General features: G+C 52.5%; 1 protein-coding gene across 1 annotated transcript in view; it reads right to left on the bottom strand.

Annotated features, from left to right (window-relative positions):
• Positions 1-16229: 16229 nt before the first annotated feature.
• The window catches only part of LOC119107021 (uncharacterized), a 36772-nt gene continuing 27730 nt past the window's right edge, over positions 16230-25271 (bottom strand). The window contains exon 2 of the mRNA XM_037230368.1: positions 16230-18069. Coding sequence (XP_037086263.1) covers positions 17610-18059 — 450 coding nt within the window. The 5' untranslated portion in view covers positions 18060-18069 and the 3' untranslated portion in view covers positions 16230-17609. The remainder of the gene's footprint in view (positions 18070-25271) is intronic.

The raw sequence follows: 25271 nt of genomic DNA, 5'->3' as shown, positions 1-25271 counted from the left end.
TCAAATATGGCGGGTTTGCCTGACTGATTCGGTCAGGCGCACCAGCAGCGCTCTGTCCGGCTTCACAGAAGCGACTCAGTCAGTGTCGACCAATGGCCGGTGTCGGTCTCACAGAAGAGCGCTGTGGTCGTCAGTAGAGCACGGCTCGACTAATGATACAGCACCGCTCTGGCGGCGACGGAGTGGCAGTCCCACCATCGGCGGCGGAGTAGCAGTCTCACCGGCAGCGGCGGAGTGGCAGTCTCACCGCAGCGGCGCGGCGGAGTGACAGTCTCATCGACAGCGGCGGAGCGACAGTCTCACCATCGGCGGCGGAGTGGCAGTCTCACCGGCAGCGGCGGAGTGACAGTCTCAGGGACAGCGGCGGAGTTACAGTCTCACCGGCAGCGGCGGGGTGACAATTTCACCGGCATCAGCAGAGTGACAGTCTCACCGGCAGCGGCTGACCTGGCTCCGCATCAGCGCTGGAGCAGGGCTCCGATCGCCGCTAGCGAGGTCAGCAGGTGCCCGGCATGGACGGCGGCAGCGGCGGACGGCGGCAGCACGTCCGACAGGTCAGGGGTCGTGGTGGGCTTGCGAAGGGCCCCCACTTGGGGTGCGGGGTCCGGCCAGGGGTCGTCGTCCTCGCTCGCGACGTCCGTGCACTGCTCCCGATACACGCGCACCGTGTCCACGTGCCGCCTCGGAGACGTTGCGGGACAAACTGGGCGACGATCAGCAGCCGGCCCAAGCTGCGGCCCCGCCAGCGGAAGGCCAGGCCGTCGCCCAGTTCAGACCACCCTCGCCCGTTGACGAGCCCTCGTACAGGGCCCTCTCAGACGGCCAGGTCAGCACCTTCAGCGTGGCGTTGGTCACGAAGTAGTCGAGCTTGATGCAGCCGGTTTCTCGCAGCCCCAGACACGGCGTGAGGATACGCGCCGTCACCGTCCGCCTCCCTTCCGCCTTATGAATCGTGAGGAAGTGGTCCTTCCCCTTGTACTGCGACGTCTTCAGGCGGTCCGCGCGGCGCCAGGCCACATCCGTGGCCACGTTGTAATCGTTGTCGACGCGCGTGTTAAAGCCTTCACACGGTGCGTCGAAGCGGCACTCGACGTGCGGCCGGGGGGAGCCTGGCGGGCCGGCGCGCTCGCAGCGCGGCACGTTCGCCCACGTGCCGTCGTGGTGGCACGTGCTCCAGGCCAGGGCGAGCACGACGTCGGTGAGCTGGTGACCCGGATGGCAGTCGTAGTAGGCGCGGTCGAGGTAGGCACTGCCTGATGTGTGGACGACCCAGCCACCGGCGACGTCGGGCGGCGGGCCACAGTCCACGCGGCGCTGGCACCGCTCCCCCACGTACCCCGGCCGGCAGTGGCAGAGCCGGTGCTTGAGGGTGACGCTGACACACGTGCCGCCGTTCAGGCAGGTGGCCGTCTCACAGGCGGATGTCCGGCCTTGCAGCTGGTCGCACGTCTCGTTGAAGATCAGCACCTGGTTGAGCGCCAGCCGGGCGTCGGCGGTGGCCGGCTGGTCGACCGTCAGCACCAGCGTGCCGGATGTGGCCAGCGGCACGATGACGTCGCGCCAGCTGCTGATCGAGCTCCGCTGCAGCAGCTGACGTTCGCCGCCGGCGTGGCGCAGCGCCACAGTCAGCCGGAAGCCCTGGTTGCGCAGGCGCAGCAGGGCGCAGCCGTCCGGTGCCAGCCGCAACGGCGGCGACTCGAGGCGGCCCACGACCGGCGAGTCGCCAGCCGACGAGCCGGCGAGGAGGATTATCTGGGGCACGCGCGCGGGCGGGTCGGAGTTCGTCAGCTGCGACTCGCGGTACGCCGTCGAGTTGGATTGGAACACCATAGCGTGCGCGCGCGCGGGCGGCTCGCCGCCGTACGCCAGCGCGTACAGACGTCGGTCTCGCTCGGTGAGCGGCCGCCGCCACCACGGGAAATGCTCCGGCTGGGACGAGGCAGCGCGATAGCCGTCCCGGTCCGGCAGCTGGAAGTCGCTATCGCCGCTCGCCCAGTCGGACGGTGCGCACTCGAACGCCAGCCGGTCGCGGAAGTCGCGGCCGTGCAGCCTGGCCGCCACGAACTCCTCCGCCCGCACCCAGTTGACCCGGTCGGCAAAGTCGTCCAGCACGGCCAGCGCCACGGACTCGGCAACGTTCGGCGTCAGCACCCAACTGCTGCGTGCGCCTTGCACCACGCGCCGTAGATCGGCGCCGGCGGCCGTGCGGTACACGGGCGCGCCGGCCGCGTACCGGTCGGTGGCCCGGTACACGCCGGCGAGCGGCGCCAGGATGGTGTACCGGTCGCTGAGGCCGGTCAGGCGCCAGCTGAGCGTGGAAGCACGATCCCTGGTGGCGGCGCTCGGTGACCGCCAGCAGGCGAAGGCTGACACTGCGGCGGAGTCGGCCGGCGCAGTCGCGAACCCGCCAGCCGGCGGCCGGGCGCAGCCAGGGCGCCGGCCCGGCCGCCGGCAGCTCGACCAGCGGCTTGTCCCGGTCCAGGTCGAGCACGAGCCAGCGGCGCAGCTCGGTCGGACCGGCCGTCAGCGGCTCGTACGTCAGCAGCAGGCTGTTGCGCGTGGCGTGCCGCCACTGGCGCACGGTGGCTGTGTGGTTGGCCACGTACACGCCCTCCGCGTCACGCACGTACAGCCGGCTGACGTCGGGCACGGAAGCGCCGAAGCTGCCTAGCAGCAGTATGTTGTCGTCGGGCGGCGCCAGCGTCGCCGGCGCCTGGCCGCGGCTTGGCGCCACGAGCACCACGGCAACGAGCACAGCACACCACATGTCGAGTTCGGCCGGCCAACACACCTGATAACGGCCGATATTGCACGGCGCTGCGGGGTACGGAGAGCGCGCGCGCGCGCCGCCGCTCACGGGAAGACTGGCTGGCGGTGGCGGCGCCCGCGACCCCCCCGGCGGACGTGCGCAGCAGCCGGGCCCGGCCGTAGGAGCGGGGAGGGGGCCGGGTTGCATCAGTTCGGGAAGGTTCGGGATGTGACTCACGGACGACGGGGCGTGCACTTTAGTGTCAACGTGTTGACTGTGACGTAAGGCGTTTTTCACGGCGGTCTCGGGAATTCATGATTGCGGCTACAGAGAACGAAGAAGTTATCGCGAGACTGGTGTGATTGATGGCGCGTTCACATAGTTGCATATGAGGGGAGAGGGAGGAGCACGTGCCCTCCCCCTACCAAAGCTCATCAAATGTATGTCACGCGTTAATATGCCGCGTTCGCATAGTTGTATATGGGGGAGGAGGGGCACGTACCCACCGCTATCAAAGCTCATCAAATGCATGTCATACGTTAATATGATATGCACGCGAGAGAATGTGCGTAGTTGGAGATTCCAGGTAGACCCGTAGAAATAAGCAAATCAAGATAAAAAAACATGTGATATTGTTTTACGCTACACAACAAATTGTGCGCGCTTACAATTCCTACAGTTTGTTTTCTACCCAAATTTTTAAGTTGTGCCTCCTGTCAATCCGAAATCCTGCATACGTTCCAGGACGCTATAAATCTCTATCAGTGCGCCACTAGTAGCTATCAGCACGTGCCTTCTTCGAACTTGACAGGGACACCGGTCACACACAAACAAGGAGCAATCAACGCGCTGGTATTGCCAACGCACAGTCTGTCCTACGCATGTGAAGTAGTTTCCACTTGTATGCCTTACAATGATTGCTTGCCATGTGTTGCAAGATAGAACAGAAGCCAAGCCAGACTGTGGGCTTCTATTTTTAGGCACGAGCGGAGGTGCCATATCACAATCTCCGACATGATTTGATAAAAGTCTGAGACTCATGAACCTCTTTGCAACCCGCTGCAGCGCATGCATGCAGTCAATGGGGCATCTAATCGCGTATCTTTTCTAACGACATTCTTATCCACAAGCGGTTCTGGGCACGCCAGTAACACACCAAGGTCAGACAATCAAAGCTATCGAAGCAGTTTCATCACGCGCCTGCAGCGTTCAAACGCACCGGCTGTGCGACGAACCGTGGCGGATGCTGTCCCCCGTTCTCCCCCCCCCCCCCCCTGCGCACCAAGCGGTAGGTTGCAACAACGGGCGAGCGGCTCAACGGGCCCAGTGGACCTGGCCGGTCCCCGTGTAAAAGCGAGCGAGCGCGACCCACCGGCGTCAGTCTGCCCGCTGGCAGGTCCACGCTGCGTTCTTCCGGAGTGACCCAGCCTGGCGCGGCCTTGCCCTTGTTCGCTGACCCGATGACATTCAACAGCTGGCGGGCTGGTCTCACTTCGCGGCGAGTGCTGCCGGCGATATGGGATGCGAGGACTTACGTGCATCACGTGTGTTCAATACCCACCCGGGGTGTCGAGTTTTTTTGTTTTCATCAAAGCGACATTTACCGCAGATCGTAATGTTATTTTGCAGGATGCCTAAAAGGCGCGTAAAAAAATCCATCAAAAATGGCATGAAATACTTACAAAGTCCCAGTACAAAATTGGAAGAATGATTAGGCCATTGGCAAACATAACTTCTTAAGTCACAAAAAGTGTGTTACGCCGAACAAACACGGGCCCTATAATGGACAAAACTGTTATAGCACTTTATTCAGTTATGGCGCGGATTTTGTCCGGGACAGTAAACGTTATTATTTTATTGACTAGTGTTTTTCAAGCGATCTCATCCCTATTCAACAGTTACGTAACTTACACTAAGATTCTGTCACGCAGCAGTGTTAAGTGAAGAGTGCTTTACAAAGTCACTATCACACTATCACTGCTTATATGGCGATATTGGGTATAATGCATTCATCTATGTACGTATCAAACCTAGCTGAGTGACTCTACAGCCAGATAAAGACTTTCGCGACGACAAGAATGACCCAAACCTAGTAGAAGAGGGTTCTGACCATAAGTTAAGTGCCAATAATTATGACTTCACAGTTCCTATCCCGAGTCACCACCTTCAATGTAGCAGGCGGCGCTTGTTAGTCATCATGGAATGAACATTGGCTTTATTTTCAATACTTAACATTGTAAGCTGTTCTTATCATCAAACGCCATGATGAGGACAGCTTTGAACGTGGATTAAACAAAATATAAGGAAATGTTTGCTCAATTACGTCGTTTAAACGGCGCCTCCTGGTATGCTGCAGGACGATGGCTCATCAGAACTCGAAACTCCGCGTGCCGAAAAACCGGAAGCCCGTTCTTCTTAAATGAAGAGTGCCCGTCATGTCAGGTGGAATTGGAGCCAGGGCGCGCCACGTGGCAGTACACACTTTCAGCATCTGCCACAGATTTATCCTCCTCGTTACGGCTCAAACACCATGTGTCTGCAGACATTGGGGCGCAGTAAAAAGAGTACAAATATGTCAAAATATTTATGATATCCCAGCCATTGAAGTGGCTATGGCGTATTTGCAATACGTGTTACGCACTTCGCCAGAAGCTGTTTTGCATTTGTCACACACTACCGGCGCACAACTTTTGGAAGCTTTGCGGGAGCTGATTATCTCGAAATGCGTTTTGGTTTTGGCTGGCAGGGGTGTTTTTTGCGGCAACTGTGGCTACAGCCCGCGGGCAAAGAAGTGGCTGGCAAGCATGGTTGAAAGGTGGGTGGGGGTTTCGCTATGAATGGGGTTTCAATGCCGCCATGCATAATTTCGATGTTTTCACTGCTTTCCGAGCGTGAATTAATCATGCTAAGCGTGGCATTGCACTTAGATGATATATCAATAAATCGTGTGTGAAAAACGGATAAAGTATTCCGGTCCTATTTTAAACCATACTGTGCATCAGCGCATGAAGTGGAAATGATTGAATAAATTGATGGGGAAAGTATAATATGACCGTCACTATGGCGGCACTACAAGTCATAGCGACTCCAGAATAATCGTTATCAACTCAGCTGTTAGACTCCATCCTGGTGAAGCATGACCAATGCATTTCGCGTTCTGAAAGAAACATGTTTTAGTGTGCAAACTGAGAAGACTGCTGCCGAAAACTTTGCCAGCGAGAAACGTAGCGTCATCAGTCAAATCGATCAGACGCTGCCACAAAAATCAGCTGTGAGGCTGGAGAGTGCGGAGCTGGATAGTGCGGTGCTGGAGAGTGCGGAGCTGGAGAGTGCGGAGCTGACGCGCCTCGGAGCCCAGTGTCGCGTGGTGTGCTGACCTTGACCGCGCGGTGGGCAGAGCCGGGCCGGGCCGCCCGACACGTGACCCAGGCAACAGGCAGAGAGAGCTGGCGGCGTTGAATGACTGCTAGGAGCCGGAGTGAAGTGGCTGGTATGAATTCCAAGCATGAGTGACTGCGGGAGCAATTAACTACCGAAACTGCGAGCGCAAGAAACTGTGTGTATAATGGGGTGGCACGGCTCGAGCTGCGGAAGGTCTCAAACGCAAGCACATCAATGCGTGTCCTGATGATAAACCAGCTCGGAGCGGCAAGAAAGACGACAGTCCGTCCACGAAGAAACGCCGAGGGCACGACAGGAAGAAGGGCGACGGGCCTCGAGATGGCGGGGACTGACGAGGGTCACATTGGTAAGCTCAATGGGTCTTCGGATATCATCCTGGCCCTCCACTGAGTCGCTCGCGCAAGCAGAAGATGACATGCGAGGAACACCCTGACATGCATGTCACCGTCCGCATGGCATTCACTGTACTGGGGACGGTGATAGGCAAACTTACTTTGCAGATGCTCGCTGTTTGGAAATGATTCAACTTGGGGAATTCCACGAATAGAAAAAGCCAGAGTGCATTCAGTCGGATATCAGCAATAGAAGCATGGGAAGATGGAAGTTAATGGAATGAAGAGAATATATTAACGGGAGGGTGAACTCGCCGATTTTCTGTTGCCAAGACATTGCAAAATTAGCCAGAACGAAATTATTGAGAACAAACTTGACAACCTAATTGGGGTTCGCACCAGACGTCAAGGTCGACAAGGAAGGCTTCCGGAAAGTTTAACGCTTGTACCGCAATAAGAACGTTATTGCAAAGTTCTTCAAAACTAACAACAGTATTCAAACAACGATTAACCCTGGCAAAAAAAGCAAAGTGGCCACAGGCCAAGGAGTTGTCACAGGGAAAACGAGAAGCATTCAGTGCCATGTTGGAGGAGATAAGAGAGGTGAAGTCGTCCGAACAGTTTTCACTTCAAGAGGTGTAGTTTTGATGAAATGGCGCGAAAATTTAGAAAACCATCCGATTCAGATGTGACCAAGGCTCGGAATATCCAACAAGATGGCCGCAGCCCACGTGCCGCATTGCCTCGGGCGCCGGCGGCGGTCGCGGCGCGGCAGCGGCGTTCGCCGAGCCGAGGAGCGCGGCGCCAGCGATGATCTTGCCATGGACACTGAACTGGGAGCGGTGATGTAGGCACGGACCGAGGCGGCACCCGGCCAACAGGCAGTGGCATCCAGCAGATCGATCAGGTAAATTGTGTTCCGGCTGCCCACCTGCATAACAGCGACGGAAGATGACAAACTCGGCACCATGCAATGCTTTGTCGATTATTCCTGGATTATCTGTAAAGACTAAACAACTCTTTGCCGCTGTGCCTGTGTAGCTAGATCTATCACGTGCTTACTACGTTGATGAAGCTTTAAAAGTTCGGTTTACTCGTTTGCTCGCAGCTTTGGTGATCAACTATCTAGTGAGGTCCTCTTTACCGGTCTGGTCACTAAGCCTATGCCACACATCAGCCACGGTTTTAGCGTGATTGGTGGGGATATGCATACATGTATGTATTGACGTCGTGTGGTGACCCAGTGCTGCAATGGCTATAAATCCCCAAGTTACATATGAGGGGAAAATATCCAGTCACTATGCTGCACGAGCACACATTTTGTCATGTAGTACACGTCGTATACGTACAACTATTATGTGCTTGTGGACCAGAGATGATTTTCCACACATTTCCGGCGGGGGTTTATTCCGACGACCGATCCGCCACGCGACACTGAACACCACGCCCGATTGCCCGCGGCGTCAGTCCCGGGAGTCCGGGAGGAAGCTCATCACAGCTCGGGTTCCTTCGAAGCTCTGACGAAGAAGCGTTGCCTCGCAGCGTCGGCGCTCAAGCGGAGCGCGTTCAACAGATGGTCCTGCCTCTTGCTTCGCGCTCGCACAGAGCTTTTTGTTCGGAAGATGGGCGCGAGCGAGTCTGGCTCACCGTGCACCCGTTTTTCGCGCTCGGCTCAGCATGCAGTAGCCCGCTGGTTGCCGCGCGGTCAACCAGCTCCAGCAGCAACCAGCAGTTCTCGCCGGTCAGACAAGCGGCTGCACTTGCGAAGCCCGAAGATCACCCGAGCACTGAAGATGCAGGCTTTTGAAATTTTGCCCATGTCCTTCTGGTGCCGGCCACCATAAGCCGAAATATATTACGTGACATGTGGGCGGGCAAGAGCCATAACCAGCGTGGTGATGACGCCAGCTGGGATGGGGCGGGGGGCGCGGGAGAGGCCGGTCGAGGCACCTGTGCAGCAGCGACTGACGTGTGACACGTGGGCGTCCCACAACATGATTTGATCGGAAGTGATATCCAGACTTGTTTTACCTCGCTAGAAGGTGCAAGAACCGTGCCATGGTTGGCGATTTGGAAATTTGGTTGCGTGCGCAGATTCTGGCGGTGTCAGAGAATGATAAGCTGTCCTTTTGTTGTACTCAGCTTGGGGGCGTTCGCGTGGAGCTATGCGTTTAGAAAGCCGAGAACATTATCCATACTAGAGATGAGCGCTGGGAGATCGCTCTTTCTCCCGATGATAAGCACCTGAGTATCACCAGGATGCCACACGACGTCGTTCTCCGGAGAAAACAACTCCATGTCATTTGCAAAAATGCTGAAGAACAAGGGTCCCCAGGTTATCCCCTTGAACCGGCCCATGGTGTTATCCAGTGGTTGTGAGATCCCTGCGCCTGGTAGTGGGACGCTCTGCGTGTGGCCCAGAAGGTAAGACCGGAACCAGGCAGTGTTGGCGGCGTGCAGTTTATGTTTTCGCGATAAAAGGTCGCGACCAATGACGGCAGAGCATTTTTTCAAATCGTTCAGGCACAATGGTGATATCTTTGCAGTGTCGGTGACGACACGGACACGGCCGGTGGCGAACATCAGCGTGTTTCCTGTGAAAGACGGAGCCGGAAGCCGCGCTGGAATGGGGAGAGAAGATGGTTATGGGGCAGGTAGTTGCACAGCTGCTTCTGCACCACCGACTCTACCACCGTGGAAATGACTGGTGGGGTGGAGATAGGCCGGAACTTGGATGTGCTCGCATGGTCACGGAATATGAGGATAGGACTGATAATGGAATGTTTCCAGGATTCAGAGCGTGCGGAGATCCTAGGACGGAAGTTGACACTGTGGAGGATGACGCCACTGATAGCAGCGGAGCTGGCCTTCAGAGAGCGGATGCAGATATCGTCCACACCGCACATCGCCGAACCGCACGCGGTGTGGAGGGCGAGTCGCAGAGTTTCGAGGTCAGCAGGCGATAACTCACACACACAGGCGCCGACACGCGAGAACCGATCTCACTAGCAGCCTCTAGCCCGTCGGGCACAAAGTAAGCGTCTAGGTGATGGCAGACAGCGGCGGCCGCGTCTCTTCAGCCGCCTTCTTACGGCCCGTCGCCGAGCTCAGACCACGTCAAACGGGCTTGGCGGCCTGCGTGGGAGTGCGCTGCTCTGTCTCGGACCTGGATCTGAGCAACCTCTGTGTCGGACCCGGATCTGATCGATGTGCTGTGTCAGACCTGGATATGAGCGTTGTTCTGTATCGGATCCGGATCTGAGCGCTACTCTGTAACCGATCTGGATCTGAGCGCTGCTCTGTCTCGGATCCGGATCTGAGCGCTGCTCTGTATAGGGTCCGGATTTGAGGGCTGCTCTGTTTCGGATCCGGATTTGATTGCTGCTCGGTCTCGGATCCGGATCTGAGCGCTGCTCTGTGTCGGATCCAGATCTGAGCGCTGCTCTGTGTCGCGGCGGATAGCGGGCCGAACTGCTCTGTTCTGCCCGCGATACTGCCGCGACCCCTCCCGGTCTGACGCAGCGCTGCGTGGCGAGAGGCCGTAAGCGCTCTGGCCTCGGCGGATCCGGAGGTTCATGCGCGCCCTGGCCTCAGCAGATCCGGAGGTCCATGAGCCTGGCCTCAACAGTCCCGGTTGGCGCGGCTAAGTTGTGGATGGTGATGCTCCGCAGGGTCCCATGTGTATCGATGATTTCGCCCAGATTCGCTATCTGTCAGCGAGACTGCGATCGTTTCAAACATCTCTCCAGCCAGTACACTGCAGGTCATGAAGAAAAGATCATCTTTTGATAAGTTTGAGAGAGTGCGAACAAACAAAGTACGGTTTGCGGCGGTTCCGTGGCACACTTATTTCGGCACCCATAAAGCCATGGGGGCTAAAATCACAGTGGATGTACAATAATTGAAGATGACGTGCGGTTTCTGAACAATGCCCGCATGGAGCAAAGAACCGGCCTGGGTCGATGTGCCAACACATTGAAATGACGGGTTATCATGTGAAGACTCCTCCACGTGCTGGTTCCCCGGATCACGTACGATCACGATCACGACTTTCAGGTCACAGTGACTGAGAGGATACCTTCGATCCCAGGTGGGGGCTGCCTTGATACCTTAAAACATTCGTGGAATATGATGGTGGAAAAGATGGATGTAGAACGTATTTAGCCTGTTTAACCCGTTAGCTTTGTTGAATATCATAGCAGTAAGGAGGACCGGTTCGATGATGTTAGGTACTTTCATTTGGGCTATGAGCTATGGCTTCTATACCTTTGTTCCAACACCGTTAATCGAGAGACAGTGGACACTTTTCACCTACAATGGAATTGCTATCGATTGTGACCTGCAATGCATCGGGCTGATGAAACAGGGAAGACCGCTGATGGATTTGATGTCGATCTAAAAAGCATAAAAGGCTTGAAAGGAGCTCGTTCAATACCAACCATGGCATATGCTTGGAGATAACATCGATGACGCAGATCGCAAATGTGCAAGCTGAAATGACAATAGTTGTCCCAGGTTGTCAGGGCGTGCTATCCGGAAAGTATGGTTGGTGCCTTATCGATGTTGGGGTTTGTGTCGAAATCAAATAAGACAGCTGGATGGTACATGGCACCGCCTCATATGGACCAGCTTCAAACGTTCAAAGCAAAAAAGAAAACGCAAAAAAAACATGAGATTCTTGAGCAATTAAGAAGACTGCTTCCTGAGCAGTTCAGTTATATTATGATAGTTTATGGAAATCTGAACATCCAGTTAGGCTCACTTGGCACACACAATCTTAATAACAGACATATTTGTACTGATCGAGCAGCAAATTGAAAGACATCATCGCTGAAATTTGCCGTGCAAAGATGTGGAGAGAAGGACAGCCATCCTTAAAACAATTTACTTGCCAAGGCATGATCCCACTTCAACAGTCTATAAAAGACTATATACGTATTGGTGAAACAATGTGACCCAACAATTTATTCACTTCACATAGTGAATCTGGTGTTTCGTGCAGTAACTTTCTGGTTCATGCTGAAGTAGAATGACATGATGACGAGCACGGATCCAGTATTTGACGATTTAATGACACTCTGCTTGATGACGAAGGCTACCTCAATCTTGTGTTGTAAAACAGCTCCCTTTGGAGGAAAACAATTTTAGCAAAGCGCTGAACGTGCCCAAGGCTCAAATGGCATACCTGCCAAACAACTCGGCATTGAAAGCCTTCTGGCGGGTGAGGTAGGAGCTGAAAACAAACCGTGGCAAAACAGCAATCATGCACTCCAAAGCCGATTTAAAAGAAGAACGTGAAAAGCCGTCAACATAACTATCGGCGATCACTCACCGGTGAAAACACGATGAATATGTCACAGAAGCAAGACGGGAGCATTTAGGGTGAAATAAGCGGTGCTGAATGACTGGGATGTGCGCTTTCAAGGCATCCACAAAATCAAATTTATGAAAGTTGTCCATGTCATGAAAATTGATTAAACATTGTCTGAACGGGCAAATTAATAAAAAGGAGTCTGAAAAGGCACCGAATAAAAAGGCACGTAGGAATGCACCGGAGCATCGAGTTTCATGACAAAATTTTATAGCTTTTCCTGGGTAAATGGGGGTCGAGGATATGGCAATTGAACTGGTACACGAGGCAGACAACTATAATATTACACCGACGAATCATATAAGCATTCACTTTTCTTCAGAAAGCATATTGATAAAAATCAAAAGATGAGTAGTTGAATAACGGGTTTCACAGTCAGCACCGATTTGCTTGATATCATTCTTTCGATATCTATTCTTTACGGCAGGCAGCTTGTTGTCACATGGTGTACTAGGTACGGCACGCCTAGAAAGTGATGATAGAAAACCGCAACATTTCTTTTGAATGAAAATGAGGTATTGGAACACAAAAGACCGATGTGTGCGCCAAGTGTTATTTGGAGGACCGTAATCAAGTAATTCTTTTAGACATGTCCCCACTGTTGAACCCAACGGACCTGTCTTGTCTTCTTGAGTAACTGATACTTTTGGGTTGTCTCCAGCTTGTCTCTTGCAGCTTTGTTTTAGCTACAGACCATGTCAGACAGGAGCATGACTGAATATCATATTCGCTGGTGGTGAAGACTGGGGTGGTCGCCCTCTCACCACCTCATCTCCAAGCGGCGTTAGCACAGCACTTATGATGTTAGCATAAGTGGCTGACCTGGTTTGACTAGATTTTAGTTTATGGCATTGTGCTTTCTAGCTGCGTCAGGCATCAACTTACTCATGTCTTACTTTTGGCACCCTGCTTCCCGACCGCGCGTGACATATGTGCCCCGAATGGTCCTCATAGATCATGGTCCTAGCCTGACTTTAACTTCGGAATGTGCATGAAGTACGTCCTTCTGGCACATGTTCGTGTTCATTCTTGTCTAGACTAAGCAGTGTTGCCTCCTCATCTATGAATGACGTTTTGTCATAAGTCATCATAAAGAAACGGACCAGGTTGACCTTGAGATCCAGCGTGCTAGACAAATGGTTGGCCTGGATCAAACGACAATGATCGTATTTAGGGGTTGAACTCAACATTGTGACGGCATGCCGTTAAGTCTCTAACATTGGAAACAACAAAAATGATTTGTTGGCGGGCTGCATACAAACTGGTACAAAATTAATAGATGGCCTAATGTGACCGTTGCCTTGAATTCAGTTGATTGATGAACTATTGTTTTAGAAGTTTATAAACATGTCTCTCCCCGTCAGTTACCAACGTTTGACGGGAGAAACCCCGGCATTACGAGGATCGAAGGTGATTCAACATAACCATATCGTCATTAGTTCGACGTTGCCTTGTGTCGCAGTTAACAGCGTATACGGCATTTCTTGTGTACGCAGGCATAGACCCAGGACCTCGAAAAGTATCTCCAGATCGGATCCCTGCGTCCTTAATCTCGGATGCCCCGGGCTCAAGGTTTCGTCTTGCAACTTCGTTTGAATGGAATTTTGTGGCGCTTTTTGGCGTTTGAATGGTGCTCTGGGATCTCGACTTACTTTGCAATTCCTTGAGTTTCTTTTAAACCCAGAAGTTATTTCAGGTTTGCCTTTGCAATCCACTAAGTTATTTGATTCAACGGTACACATTTTTGTTTAAATAAGTACATTTCGGGTAAGGCTTATTTCGGATGCTCAATTTTCAAAAATTAAACTTCTGAGCTGAAATGGGCTGCTTAACTCTGATTTCTACCACACTTTGTGACATTGACATCACATCAAGGATATCCAACAACCATAACCCACATTTGACAACCATGAGCCATTTGATAACCATAACCTGTGCCCGGAGGTACAGACCACTACGTACAAATAGCTTTTGTTCATTACTAAGTAGTGGTCTTGTCTGGCAGTAGGCTTAAGCACACTGCTAGACTGAAGACATCCCTTACAATGCTTTTTCCACTTGTAAAATTATGCAAAAACTGCCTGTTGCCCATTCCATCGAGAGCCCCCAACAGAGATCTCAGCATCTAGCATCTCTTCGCCAACAGTTATCATTGCAATTTATCCTCTGGCACAGATGTAAAGGAAACATATGCAAATGCAACTGATTTTAAGCTGCATTTCAACTAACCCCTAACTTGCTTACCTCTAACCCTGAACAAGCCTGGACTCAGCCGACGAAAGCTTGGTGCACTACCATTCTGGCCTAGCCCTAGCCCCATTTTTAAAAGCTGTTTTTTGGAGTTACGTTGCGAAGCTTGTTATGCACATAGCAGGAACAGACCACCTACTGTGACAGGTCTAAGGCAATATTAGCCTACATTTAAAGTCGCGATATTTGACAAGCCTCGTCCAGCGTTACTTGTTTCAGCATTGTGCTTTCTTCATTCTTGATTTGGTGGGATGGGGCATATTGAGGCGGGACTTGACCCAAATAACCCGACCTGGCACGTGACAGGTCACACCCACTAATGTCCCAACACCGGTGAGTTACTCACGGCGACAGTAGCTACACGATATGCCTATTTCAGCACTGGTATAATGTTCGTTTTGTTGATATTACAAGGATCTCACCACACAAACTTTAACACGAGCCTTGGTCCTGCCCATGAATGTCATGTCTGCTTATGTTAGCTGATGCCATATCTGCTGATGCTAGCTTATGTCATATCTGCTGATACTAGCTGATGTCATATCTGCTGATGCTAGCTGATGCCATATCCGCTGACGCTAGCTGATGCCATGTTTGCTGATGCTGACTGATATCATATCTGCTGATACTTGTTGATGCCATATCTGCTGTTGCTAGCTGATGCTATATCTGCTGGCGATAGCTGATGCAATATCTGTTGACGCTAGCTGATGTCCTATCTGCTGATGCCAGCTGATGCCATGTCTGTTGACGCTAGTTAATGCCATATCTGCTGATGCTAGCTGATGCCATATCTGCTGACGCTAGCTGATGCTATATCTGTTGATGCTTGTTGATGCCATATCTGCTGATGCTACCCGGTCCCATATCTGCTGATGCCAGCTGATGTCATATCTGCTGATGCTAGCTGATGCTATATGATGCAGCTTCACGCGATCTAGCCGATGGCGCTCTCAGCCTGCGTCTAGAACGTTTGTTTCCCCGGATAGCAGAGGGCCGTGAGACTCGCTCGTTCAGTGATATAAGCGGTTAAAAGATCGTATGGAAAAGATTTCTGACAAGAGATCGCACGGAATCAAGATAAAGCGGGTTAAGAACCCACTGGTAATCAACTGAAGGAGTAAACATCGTATGTTGAAAATGCGTGCGCGAAAATGTAACAGCAAAAGCTTGCAAGTAACACAGACTGCACGTGATAAAGGTATTACGACTGGCTATGCTTCTTCTGACCTCTCCAACTTTAACGATTTTCGTACGCTGTAATACGAATTTTTACTAAAAAATGACCACATTTACCTCTGACTCTTTTTCTCCCGATGATTTTTATCTCATACAGTCGTTCGTTTTCGACCCTTCGCATGCGAGCTTTTTCACCTGTGACCTTTTGCGATACGACTTTTAGCGATAGCGATCCCGCTCCCGGTGACCTTCATTGTGTGACCTGTCGCCTACAGCTATTTTCCACCCGGTAATTTGGCACATATTAGCTTATTTTGCAATCGTCCTCCCAAAATGTAACACCGGTTCGGCTAGCGCTGATACACTTTCCGGAGGTTTTCAAAAGTCCTGGGAGCAGTTTTCGGACGTGTGGGTTATATATATATATATATATATATATATATATATATATATATATATATATATATGCGTAGCCCAATGAGCCACATTTAAATTCGTTGATATTATGCAGTGACCCGAGATGGGCGCATACCGGTAATGTATGACACCGAGAAGGAAGTGTCCTGACGCGCACACAGCCTTTTCGAGCCAACTGTAAGACCACAATAAGTTGATGACCTGGAGCCGCTGCGCGCAGGTGGTGCGTTCCGTTGTCGCAGTAAGCATGATCTGCGCATGACTCATTCCAAGCCCGTGTGTGTTGCTCATACGGATGCAAACCCATGCACTACCCAAATGCCAGCTCATATGTGTCACTCATTCCAAGCTGCGCCGCGCATACAAAGCGTCATGATATACCTCAAGGATTCAGCTCTGTTAGACTTTGATGCTGTTGCTGTACATTCTCCGTTTGCAAAAATGACACGTTAAGAAGTAGGCTGAGTGTTAAGCCCTCGACTCTGTTGCAGAATATGCACTGATAATCGGACACCTGACTGTATGTATTTAGATTTCTCGACTACTAGGCAATACGACAGTTCTGTGGCTGTTCTGTTCTGAACAGTTAAACGGACCAGACTGTTCTTTAACTGCAAAATAGCACGCCGCACGGAACAGCAGCCAGTTCCTGATGCCGATTCTCGCTTCACAAGAGTAGATGTAGTTGATCTAAGATGCATGTCAAAGCTCCACCAACAGGCCACTGGCCGGCAGAAGACGGCGACTTCGACAAGTCCCGGCGTGACAAGTCCCGGCCAAACAAGTCCCGGCGTGACAAGTCCCGGCCAAACAAGTCCCGGCGTGACAAGTCCCGGCCAAACAAGTCCCGGCGTGACAACGATCGTTTTCGACAAAATGCGTACACATATAAATTGGTACAACATGCACTGTTCACATCGTGGCCGCATGGGAGAGCACAACATTTCCCTTTCATGTAATACGCAAACTCCAGCACATGTGCGACAGTGGTCACTTGTCATTGGTACGCATGCTTCCCAATACTACACAGCAATTAAAAACTGACGGGTGTGAGAAAACCAAGCACTTGAGACAGGAAAACAGCGCGCTACGCAACCCGTATCCGCCGTTAAAGAAATGGTCTGATTCGTTAACGTAGGAAGTTTCAAACAAATACCAAACTGTAATGCAGTCTTGACCCGCTGTTTTTATGTTTGTGGAAAATGTAGCATCAGCAATCATACCCAGCTCATAATAGACTGTTCATTCAACACAGAGCCTGTTCATTCAACACAGAGCCTGTTTGCATTCGAAGGCCCCATGGCGGATTGATGTGCATTCCTTCACCGGATAGCCATCTTCCACCGTGCCTCCTTTGAATCCAAACAAAGCGTACCAGTAAGACCTAAACAGTTGGACGCCAGTTTGGACACATCAGGTCGTCGACCTTCGTGAGTCACAAGAATGCTGATCAAATCACGCGACACGATTAAAAATGTCGGGCTCCTTTCGCACCAAATCAGAACGGCGCGTCACAGCCAACAGTGGGCACGGGACGTAGCACTCCCGTCAGACAAGCGTCCCTGGAGCCGCGGTCCAGCTCAAATAATGCTGCGATACACGACAAAAACGCTTCTGCAGCACCACAAATAAACCATACGACGCCTCCAGCTTGGCTGGAGGTTGTCGGGAATACCCAGACGCTCAAATGATTGTTTACGACTCATCTGAGTCGTCGATGAAAACTCCACTCACGTCTTTACCGCACTCTCCGGCGGCGTTCACCAGCCGACCTGCCAGGACCGTAGAAGACCCGGCTGGTCGATTCACTGCTGCAAGCACCCCGACGTCGGCTCGGTGCTGGGCCTGTCGGCCGTGGGTGCGTGCCCGTGACCTCTACATAACTGACTGGTCCGGCGCCTCGCCCAGCTCAGAAGTCCGTCTCCTGAAAGGTCGGGACGGCAGCGGTCCTCCTTGGCTCGGCCAACGGCGACGGCGGCGGCACGGGCGCCAGCGCGATCAGCTGCGCAGCCACACTAGCGCCTCTCGGCGGCTCCGACGACACTTGAGGTTCGTGGACAACCACCTGGGGCGCTGTGTGCGCCAGTTGGTCGCCGCGTCGCTGGCGGATTGAGGCCGTCCTGCTGACGATGGCGTGGTAGAGCACGGCCAGCCGCGGCTGCTGGCCCGCCCAGCGAAAGTGCCGCGTAAGCAGCACCGACATGCCGATCGTGTAGCAGACCAGCACGATGCAGACGTAGGCGACGGCGTAGCCGTGCGAAACCTCGTGCACGGCCAGCAAGTAGGCGGCCTTGGCGGCTGACGCATTCACTGAGGCGTTGGAGGGTGGCGCGGGCGGTGAGCTGAGCAGACCCGCCATGCTGCCTCGACTGCCGGCAGAGAGGGCGCGTGAGCGACCAATGTCCAAGATCGCCGGTGATGATGACCAAACAATGGAACCAGCCGTGGTTGGTGATCGTAGGAGAAGGTAGTTGTGTTGAGGTTCGCTCACGCTATTTTTGTCAAAACGCTCAGCCTTTTTTCCGATCCTTCGGCCAACACACAGAACCCATGGCGGGGCACGCCGTATAATGACGTGTTGTACATCGCGCGTATTTGCATGCAAATGTGAGTGTATTCATGAGATTTTCTTCGTAAGTGAGATAGCCCATCATCGTCCTTTATCGATTCCTTCACGAGTCATTACAATTCCTCACAGCGTGATAAAGAAGATCAATGATCCGTCCCACCGGTCCCGTTTTATCCTATTCGTTACGGAGGTATTTGTCAGTTCCGTTCAGTTTTTAAAGGCTCACTGAGCGTGACGAGAAGATCCAGTCATTTTGTCGTCTCGGACTGTTTCAGCTCAGATTTAGCTCACATGGCAATTGCTAGTGATCTTTTGAGTCGTCGCTAAAATTAACGTTAATGATTTAAATGTTTCATTGCTGGACCTCGAACTGGGCATTGCCAGAGCTTTTCAGGGGCACACTGCACTATCTGTGCTGCATTGCTACCTGCAGTTCGCCTGCAGGTGCCCGGGAGGAATTCATTATCTGTGATAATCCACGCGATTAAAACAGGATGAACATATACGGACTACCTGAAACACTTTCCGCGGGACGGCATTTCCTAGCTCGATGCATTCCGGCTAGACCAAATCCTGGAGCATCTTTATGCAATTGGGTCAGCGTGAATTTCATGAATAATTCCTGCTCGCTCTGGGAATGTCCGAGAAACCTGGCCAAATCTATGTGGTAATGAAGCCTGTCCAAAGACCAGTCCTATATTTACTGACTTTTCTTACCTCTCGCCCCCCACACCACAGCTAAGGATAGAAAAGCGGACATATTGTGCGCGCTGGAAGTCCCCTCCAATGCCTGCGTGGTATTACGCATGTTTTGTGAAGACTTGCACGCTCACTAGTATGCAACCTTAATATTTCGCTTCACCATTAGGATGATAATCCACATAACGTTGCCTTGAAAGTGCACGCGAGACATTTTGAGAAAAAACGGATGTGAACGTGATTCATCTGGCACCGCAACGGGGCATGTTTGGAAATTCCACGACTCCAGGCATTGGTCATCCGTTACCGTCTAATAAAACGCGAAAATTGTGCGACGCGAAGAGATGTACTTGTGCCCAAGCTTCATACCTCCTTTCTCGTTAGTTGTTAATTAGCCGGAACACCCAACCGGCAGAACAGCCACTGTGCAGTTGGCGAAGACATAAAATAAAGTAAGAAAACAAAATAAGACGGTAAGATATAAAAATAACATAAAATGAGTTGATAACTTATGTTACCTAACGAGTTGTGTTTTGAGCTCACTAATGAGCAAAGATATATTCCCTAAAGATACAGTTACAGCTCCACCATCTCACGTATCAAATATATATATATATATATATATATATATATATATATATATATATATATATATATGAGACGTGGGAAAATGTGCAAGTAAAAATAAAATAAAAAGGTCAGAAACTTGAAGTGTTAGCAAAATGTGCAAACAAAATTATGCTACCTTATATGATGTTAACCACAATTACCTCACTGTGCTCAAAGTCACCAAAGGTTTTCCCCAGAAAGCCTTATGCAGAGAGGCTCTGAGACCCCCGCAGGCTAGGGGCTAATAAGTTTGCAAATGATTAACTGAGCGCCCCCTGTGAACGAACTTGCGCAGTTTGGTTGCTGTATGAGCAACCAAAGATGCAGGCCATCGCCCATCGGTGTAGTCAGCAAATGGGGAGAATATTCAGCGTTTTGACATGGAAATGGAATTGTCGAAAATCGTGAAAGAGAGCTCAGTAGCAGCACCCCGCGTTTGGTGCTGGATAACGATTTGAAGGTAGCGAAAAGCAAACACCGAGACGATTGTTTGACTTGAGAAAATAACCGATCGTTTTCGGAAGACAAACAGGCATTTTCAAATGCCTCACGTTGCTTTTCCACCCCAAATCACGTCCTGATTAAGCCACGGTCGAAGGATGTGGCATCTTGAAGCATGAACCCTTTTCACGCTTTCCACATTATTAGACAGGGATGTAATCTGGCAACAGATCTGAAATGCACGATACCTAGCTCAGATACAAACGATCAACATTGCCAATAAATTCCGCTTAGGAAGTGTTTTGTTTTTTTCATCTGCCATTCGTCCCTTCATGGCTGCGTTTTGATGTTACGGGATCAAATCCTGGTTCCGCGAATGTGTAATTACAAAGAACTGAATAAAGACGGAACAAAAACACCTCCAGAGCGAAATTTGCTGGCAATTTTGATGCAACTGAACACAATCCGCTGGTTTTGCTGCTGCTCACTCCAGCTGTCATGCATTTCATATCTGATACCAATCAACCCCACAACAACGCAAACGACGATAAGGGATATTGATACTATCAACAACGGCGACGTTGACAAGGTGATAGAAAAGTTCGGTCCAGCTGTCAACGCCCGCGTTCGATAGCCACCGTGGGAGCGTGTAGTAACGTGAAACCAAAGACGCATATACCCCAATGGTAGCGTTAACAGGGAGGTAGAAGAGTCCCGTAACTTCGTCAACGCCCAAGCTCAAGCATGATACCTGGTGACAATATGCGCAAAACGCCAGCATAACAATACAAACTTGTTATGCTAGAGCCAGCCAAGCTTTTGTCTTATCTGGATTCTGTGTACACATATCGTTTTTTCTCACCTCCAGTTACATGCGTCGTAGTCACCCCAAAATAGTCGCTTGCCATATCCCACAAGTCACAAGCATAATGACCTCCACCAAAATGGCATGCACACCACTCTGCACTTCTTAAAGCGTGCGCCTGGGTTCATCGCTGTTCATCGCTACAAAGCTCCACTTCTAAACCGACGATGCCGGTACCGATTGAATCAGCTGAGAACCAGGCGTGGTGTATCAATACCCAAGCTCTCTAGACATGGTCACAGATTCCTTTCTCTCTAGTGTTTCCATATCAAACACCATGTCCCCGAAAGAACCGAAGGTAGCGGCCTCTGAGCTTCAACAGCCGAGCCTGCCCCATCACAAACCGCCGTCTGCAGCCAACTCACAATCCGCTGGCACTCGAAAATAAGCGCTGCCGTCTCCCGGCGCGCGGCGGCGCTCCCAGCCGCACGCCAGCGCTGCGAGCTCCCAGTGAGTGTCGATGCGCTCGGGTAGGCGGCTGATCGGGCGCGCTCGCCCCAGCCGGCCCCAGCACAAATCACCGGCCGCGCCGGCCGGCCGGCCGCGCCGCTCCGCCCCACAGGCGATTTACGACATCGTTGCCGTGCCGGCGACGGCATCGGCCGCGTCGTGGCCGACGGAGGCCCGCCGCCAGAGGACGGCGCCGGTCAGGACAGCGGGCGGTATGTGAAGGACGGTCCCTGTGGGACGGCGCCGGTCCGGACAGCGGGCGGTATGTGAAGGACGGTCCCTGTGGGACGGCGCCGGTCCGGACAGCGGGCGGTATGTGAAGGACGGTCCCTGTAGGACGGCGCCGGTCCGGACAGCGGGCGGTATGTGGAGGACGGTCCCTATAGGACGGCGCCGAGCGGCGCGGCGGGCGGGACTTGAAGACACTCTGGAGAATAGCGCCGGGCAGGTACGGGAGACGGGGCGCGGAGGATGGCTCCTAGAGGACGGCACGGGGCAGCACGGCGGCACGGGACTAGAAGAGAGAGGCGCCGGGCGGGTACGGGAGGCGGGGCGTGGAGGATGGCCCCCAGAGGACGGCACGGGTCGGGAGACGGCGACGACACGACAGCGGCTTTGTCGTCTGGTGCGGTCGAGCTGTGATACTCTATCTCCGTCGACGGGGCGATATTCCACCGGAGTGTCGGCCTTGTACGGCCTTGGTGGTGTCGGCGAACGTGGGCGTGGCCCACTCGGAAGAGACAGGCCGGCATGCAGGGTCGAGTTAGGGAGGCCTCGAAAGCAACGCTTAGAAGAGAAAGGGATGCTTGCGTGACTGCTGACACAGCCCAAGTACCTATCACCGGCCCGGGTACCATCCGTGACGTCATGGTATCTGCGGATGATGTTCATAAGCTGCAGAGTTGCGGCGTTCGACATTGTTCGTCTGTCAGCAGTCCAATCCCAGCCGCCGCCGAGAGATGCCCCGAAGAAAGCTGAGAGCCGAACCGTAAGCGTTTCGGCCAAGTGCGTCACACCGGATTTTCTAAATCCACCGTCACGGTGAGGCCCTAAGATGTCTATCCTAATGAAGAGATACTTCTGCTACAAGTTTGACAGTACAAGTTCCTGCTGTTCTGGCCTACGAAATTTGGCAGCCAGCTCTGGTTGTGGCAGTGGTTTTATGACCGGATTAGTTTTATGGTCCTTGAAGCCGGCTTCAAGGCCATATCCAGCTATTTCCGTCGTTGTGATTTGGCTTCGTGCCATTATAAATTTGACCTTATTTGTGAGTTGTCACACATGTAGCAGCGTGCAGAGCCTATTTTGGCACAGATTATGTCTACTCCATCACTGATGCACGCCTTGTAACTGGCAATGGCATTCAGTCCGGACAAGCATAGTTCAGTACGAAGTGCAGAGATGCGTGTGGGCAAGAGCACAAAGCCTTGATGTCCGTGTCTCCCACCGGTGTGAACACGATGGCTGGATGGCCGCGTCTCCCACTGGCAAGAGCACAATGGCTGGATGGCCGCGCCTCCCACTGGCAAGAGCGCAATGGCTGGATGGCCGCGCCTCCCACTGGCAAGTAGACGGAGCAGCTCACAACCGAGCTGCTTTGTTGTTCCGTACCATCGTTTTGTCATGCATCGCGAAATCCGGTGTTGTCTCGACGGATTATCAGAGCATGCCTGCTTTGATTTTCGGCCGGAAACACAAAATACATTTCATACTAGAGAATCATCGCTGGTATTTCGCTGGAAACTCCGTAGAGCTTATGGAGGTGCGTACGCCCATAATGATGTTCACTTAGCTTAATACACGGTATCCTGTTCACGCCAATGTTTAGAAAGCGTTGCAGTGCGGCTGACTTCTTAGCACGGGTATTTCACATCGCGCTGTTAATCTCCCTAAATTGACCCACCTCCTGCCACGGACCGTGGGCCATAACACCTACTTCAAAATACGAAATATGTCACGCAGAGTTTTTTAATTAGACACTGCCGGTGATGTATTTCGGGCAAAGCTATTGTGCAAGAAATATTATCCCGGACCCTGCCAGTTCACGGGTCTGGAGGCATAATCGCGGAAGCCTCCAAGATTAATGCTATCATCCGCGTGCTATGTTGTTTTGTGGTTCAATGCAGCATGCCTGCACAAAAGTGGTAAGCTATGGGCATCTCAAAAGTTTAAATGGATTGGTCCAGGGAGCTGGTGACTTTGGCTACGGTAATGACCCATCAAGGTTATAAACGATCAGTGACAAGCAAAGCCGCTTGTCTCCGACGAATCATGGCTCTATCTTTGAAAGCATTTAGAACAGCATTTTCCTGAAACAGTTCATCCTTTTTACTGTTGCGGTTGATGCGTATTCCTGGAAGGTAGGCTGTGGCTGTACCTTAAACCATGATTTGTAATTCAGCGTCACAGCATATGGGTCACAGACCACCGCAATGCTTGGTCCGATCGACCAATAAATACTTAGCGAGCTGTCAGTCAGACGGTCAACTGCGACGAGGCGGCTGTGTCGTGACCTCGCGCGGCACGAGAACAGTCCCTCCTCCCCCCTACCCCGCACTCCCGTCACGGGCCTGGCTTATTGGTTATGCTGAAACTGCAGCTACTTGGCTTTGAGAGTGCCCGAAATGCGCTCTGCTTTTGTGTGCTCCGAGCTCAAAGCCGCCCTCGTAAACCACATGGAGCATATTTCTGAAAGGGACTAAAGCCATCAGATGATTTGTGTTTCAAAATTAATTTTAGAAATCCATTTTGCACCAAAGCCGATTCAGGGGATAACATGTGTCTTATGCGACTTGCAGAAGTTCGCCATTGGTCAACAGTTGGCTTCCAGGCTTGGTGCTGACCAAACCTGGGAGATCGTTGGCTTATATGAAGAGACAAACCGAGTATCGGCAAATGCACTAAGGCCGTTGTCCGGCGTTTATGTGTTAGATGCTTTAGCTCAGTCCGAGGCCGAATGGCCAGAGAGTGTGCCCACCCCCACTTGGGCCCGACGCGCGAGTGGGGATTGCTTCCACCCGAACACGGAATCAGCTAGAAATATTCAGGCCCTTCCGTGCGGTTCACGATGTTCCCTAGCCACATATATGTACATGGGGGCCGGTGGGCACATATGAGTGGGCGCAGCCGGATAAAGTACGCTCATCACATTTGCAACAGGGATAGGCAATTTGGCGCGCGCGATTGACATGCATTGCAAATAGCTACTTCATTGCAAACAGGGTAACTGAATATACTGCAGCAAACTACTTCTAGATTCAATCAAACGCTCAGCGTCCATCGGCACAGCGCCCACCATCCGATTAGGCAGATACGCGTCTATAACGGGACGCACTCCGTCGACGCCCAATGCCGACTTTGCATAGCGCTTGCAATATGGTGCTCGTCATTCGCAAATGCATGCTGGCAATTTCGCGTTCCATTCTACTGCGGCTCGTTGGCGCCACCGTTTGGCGCCATTTCGTCTGGCGTCTGGCCGAAATCCGGGCGAAAAGGGGCGGCCGCGCCGGAACCGTCGCGGCGGCTGCAGTCGGCGGCCGCTGGGCACCCGGCGGACAGACGACCGGCGCCCGACGAATACCGAATGGAGCATTAGCGTACCGGCAGGTCGTTAACAAGGCCGCGAACGATGCAGGTCCGAGGAGAGCCGGGAGAATGGATGAAATATGGCGGCGGAATCCGTCACCGAAATGGCGGTGTCGTGCTGGCGAGGCCGGGCCTCTCTAACGACCCACCGGGCTGGCCGCCAAAAGTTGGGCGTCACGACGCAGACGGACTGAAAGCCAGGCCATCTGAAGACCCTGTTGAAGGGATGCTGCCTGCGGCTGCAGCGCTGCCTGCCTGCTTGTTGCGGGGTTTGCGTGAGGACGTTTATGGCGCCTCTGAAAACGATTATTGTCTACGCGTTTGTTAATATTTTAGCGCTTTGGCACAACATT

Source organism: Pollicipes pollicipes, unplaced genomic scaffold (assembly GCF_011947565.3).
Source record: "Pollicipes pollicipes isolate AB1234 unplaced genomic scaffold, Ppol_2.1 Scaffold_6598;HRSCAF=7821_pilon_pilon_pilon, whole genome shotgun sequence".
NCBI lineage: Eukaryota > Metazoa > Arthropoda > Thecostraca > Pollicipedomorpha > Pollicipedidae > Pollicipes > Pollicipes pollicipes.
The sequence above is the reverse complement of the archived record's forward strand: the minus strand, read 5'-3'. Positions and strand labels throughout refer to the sequence as shown.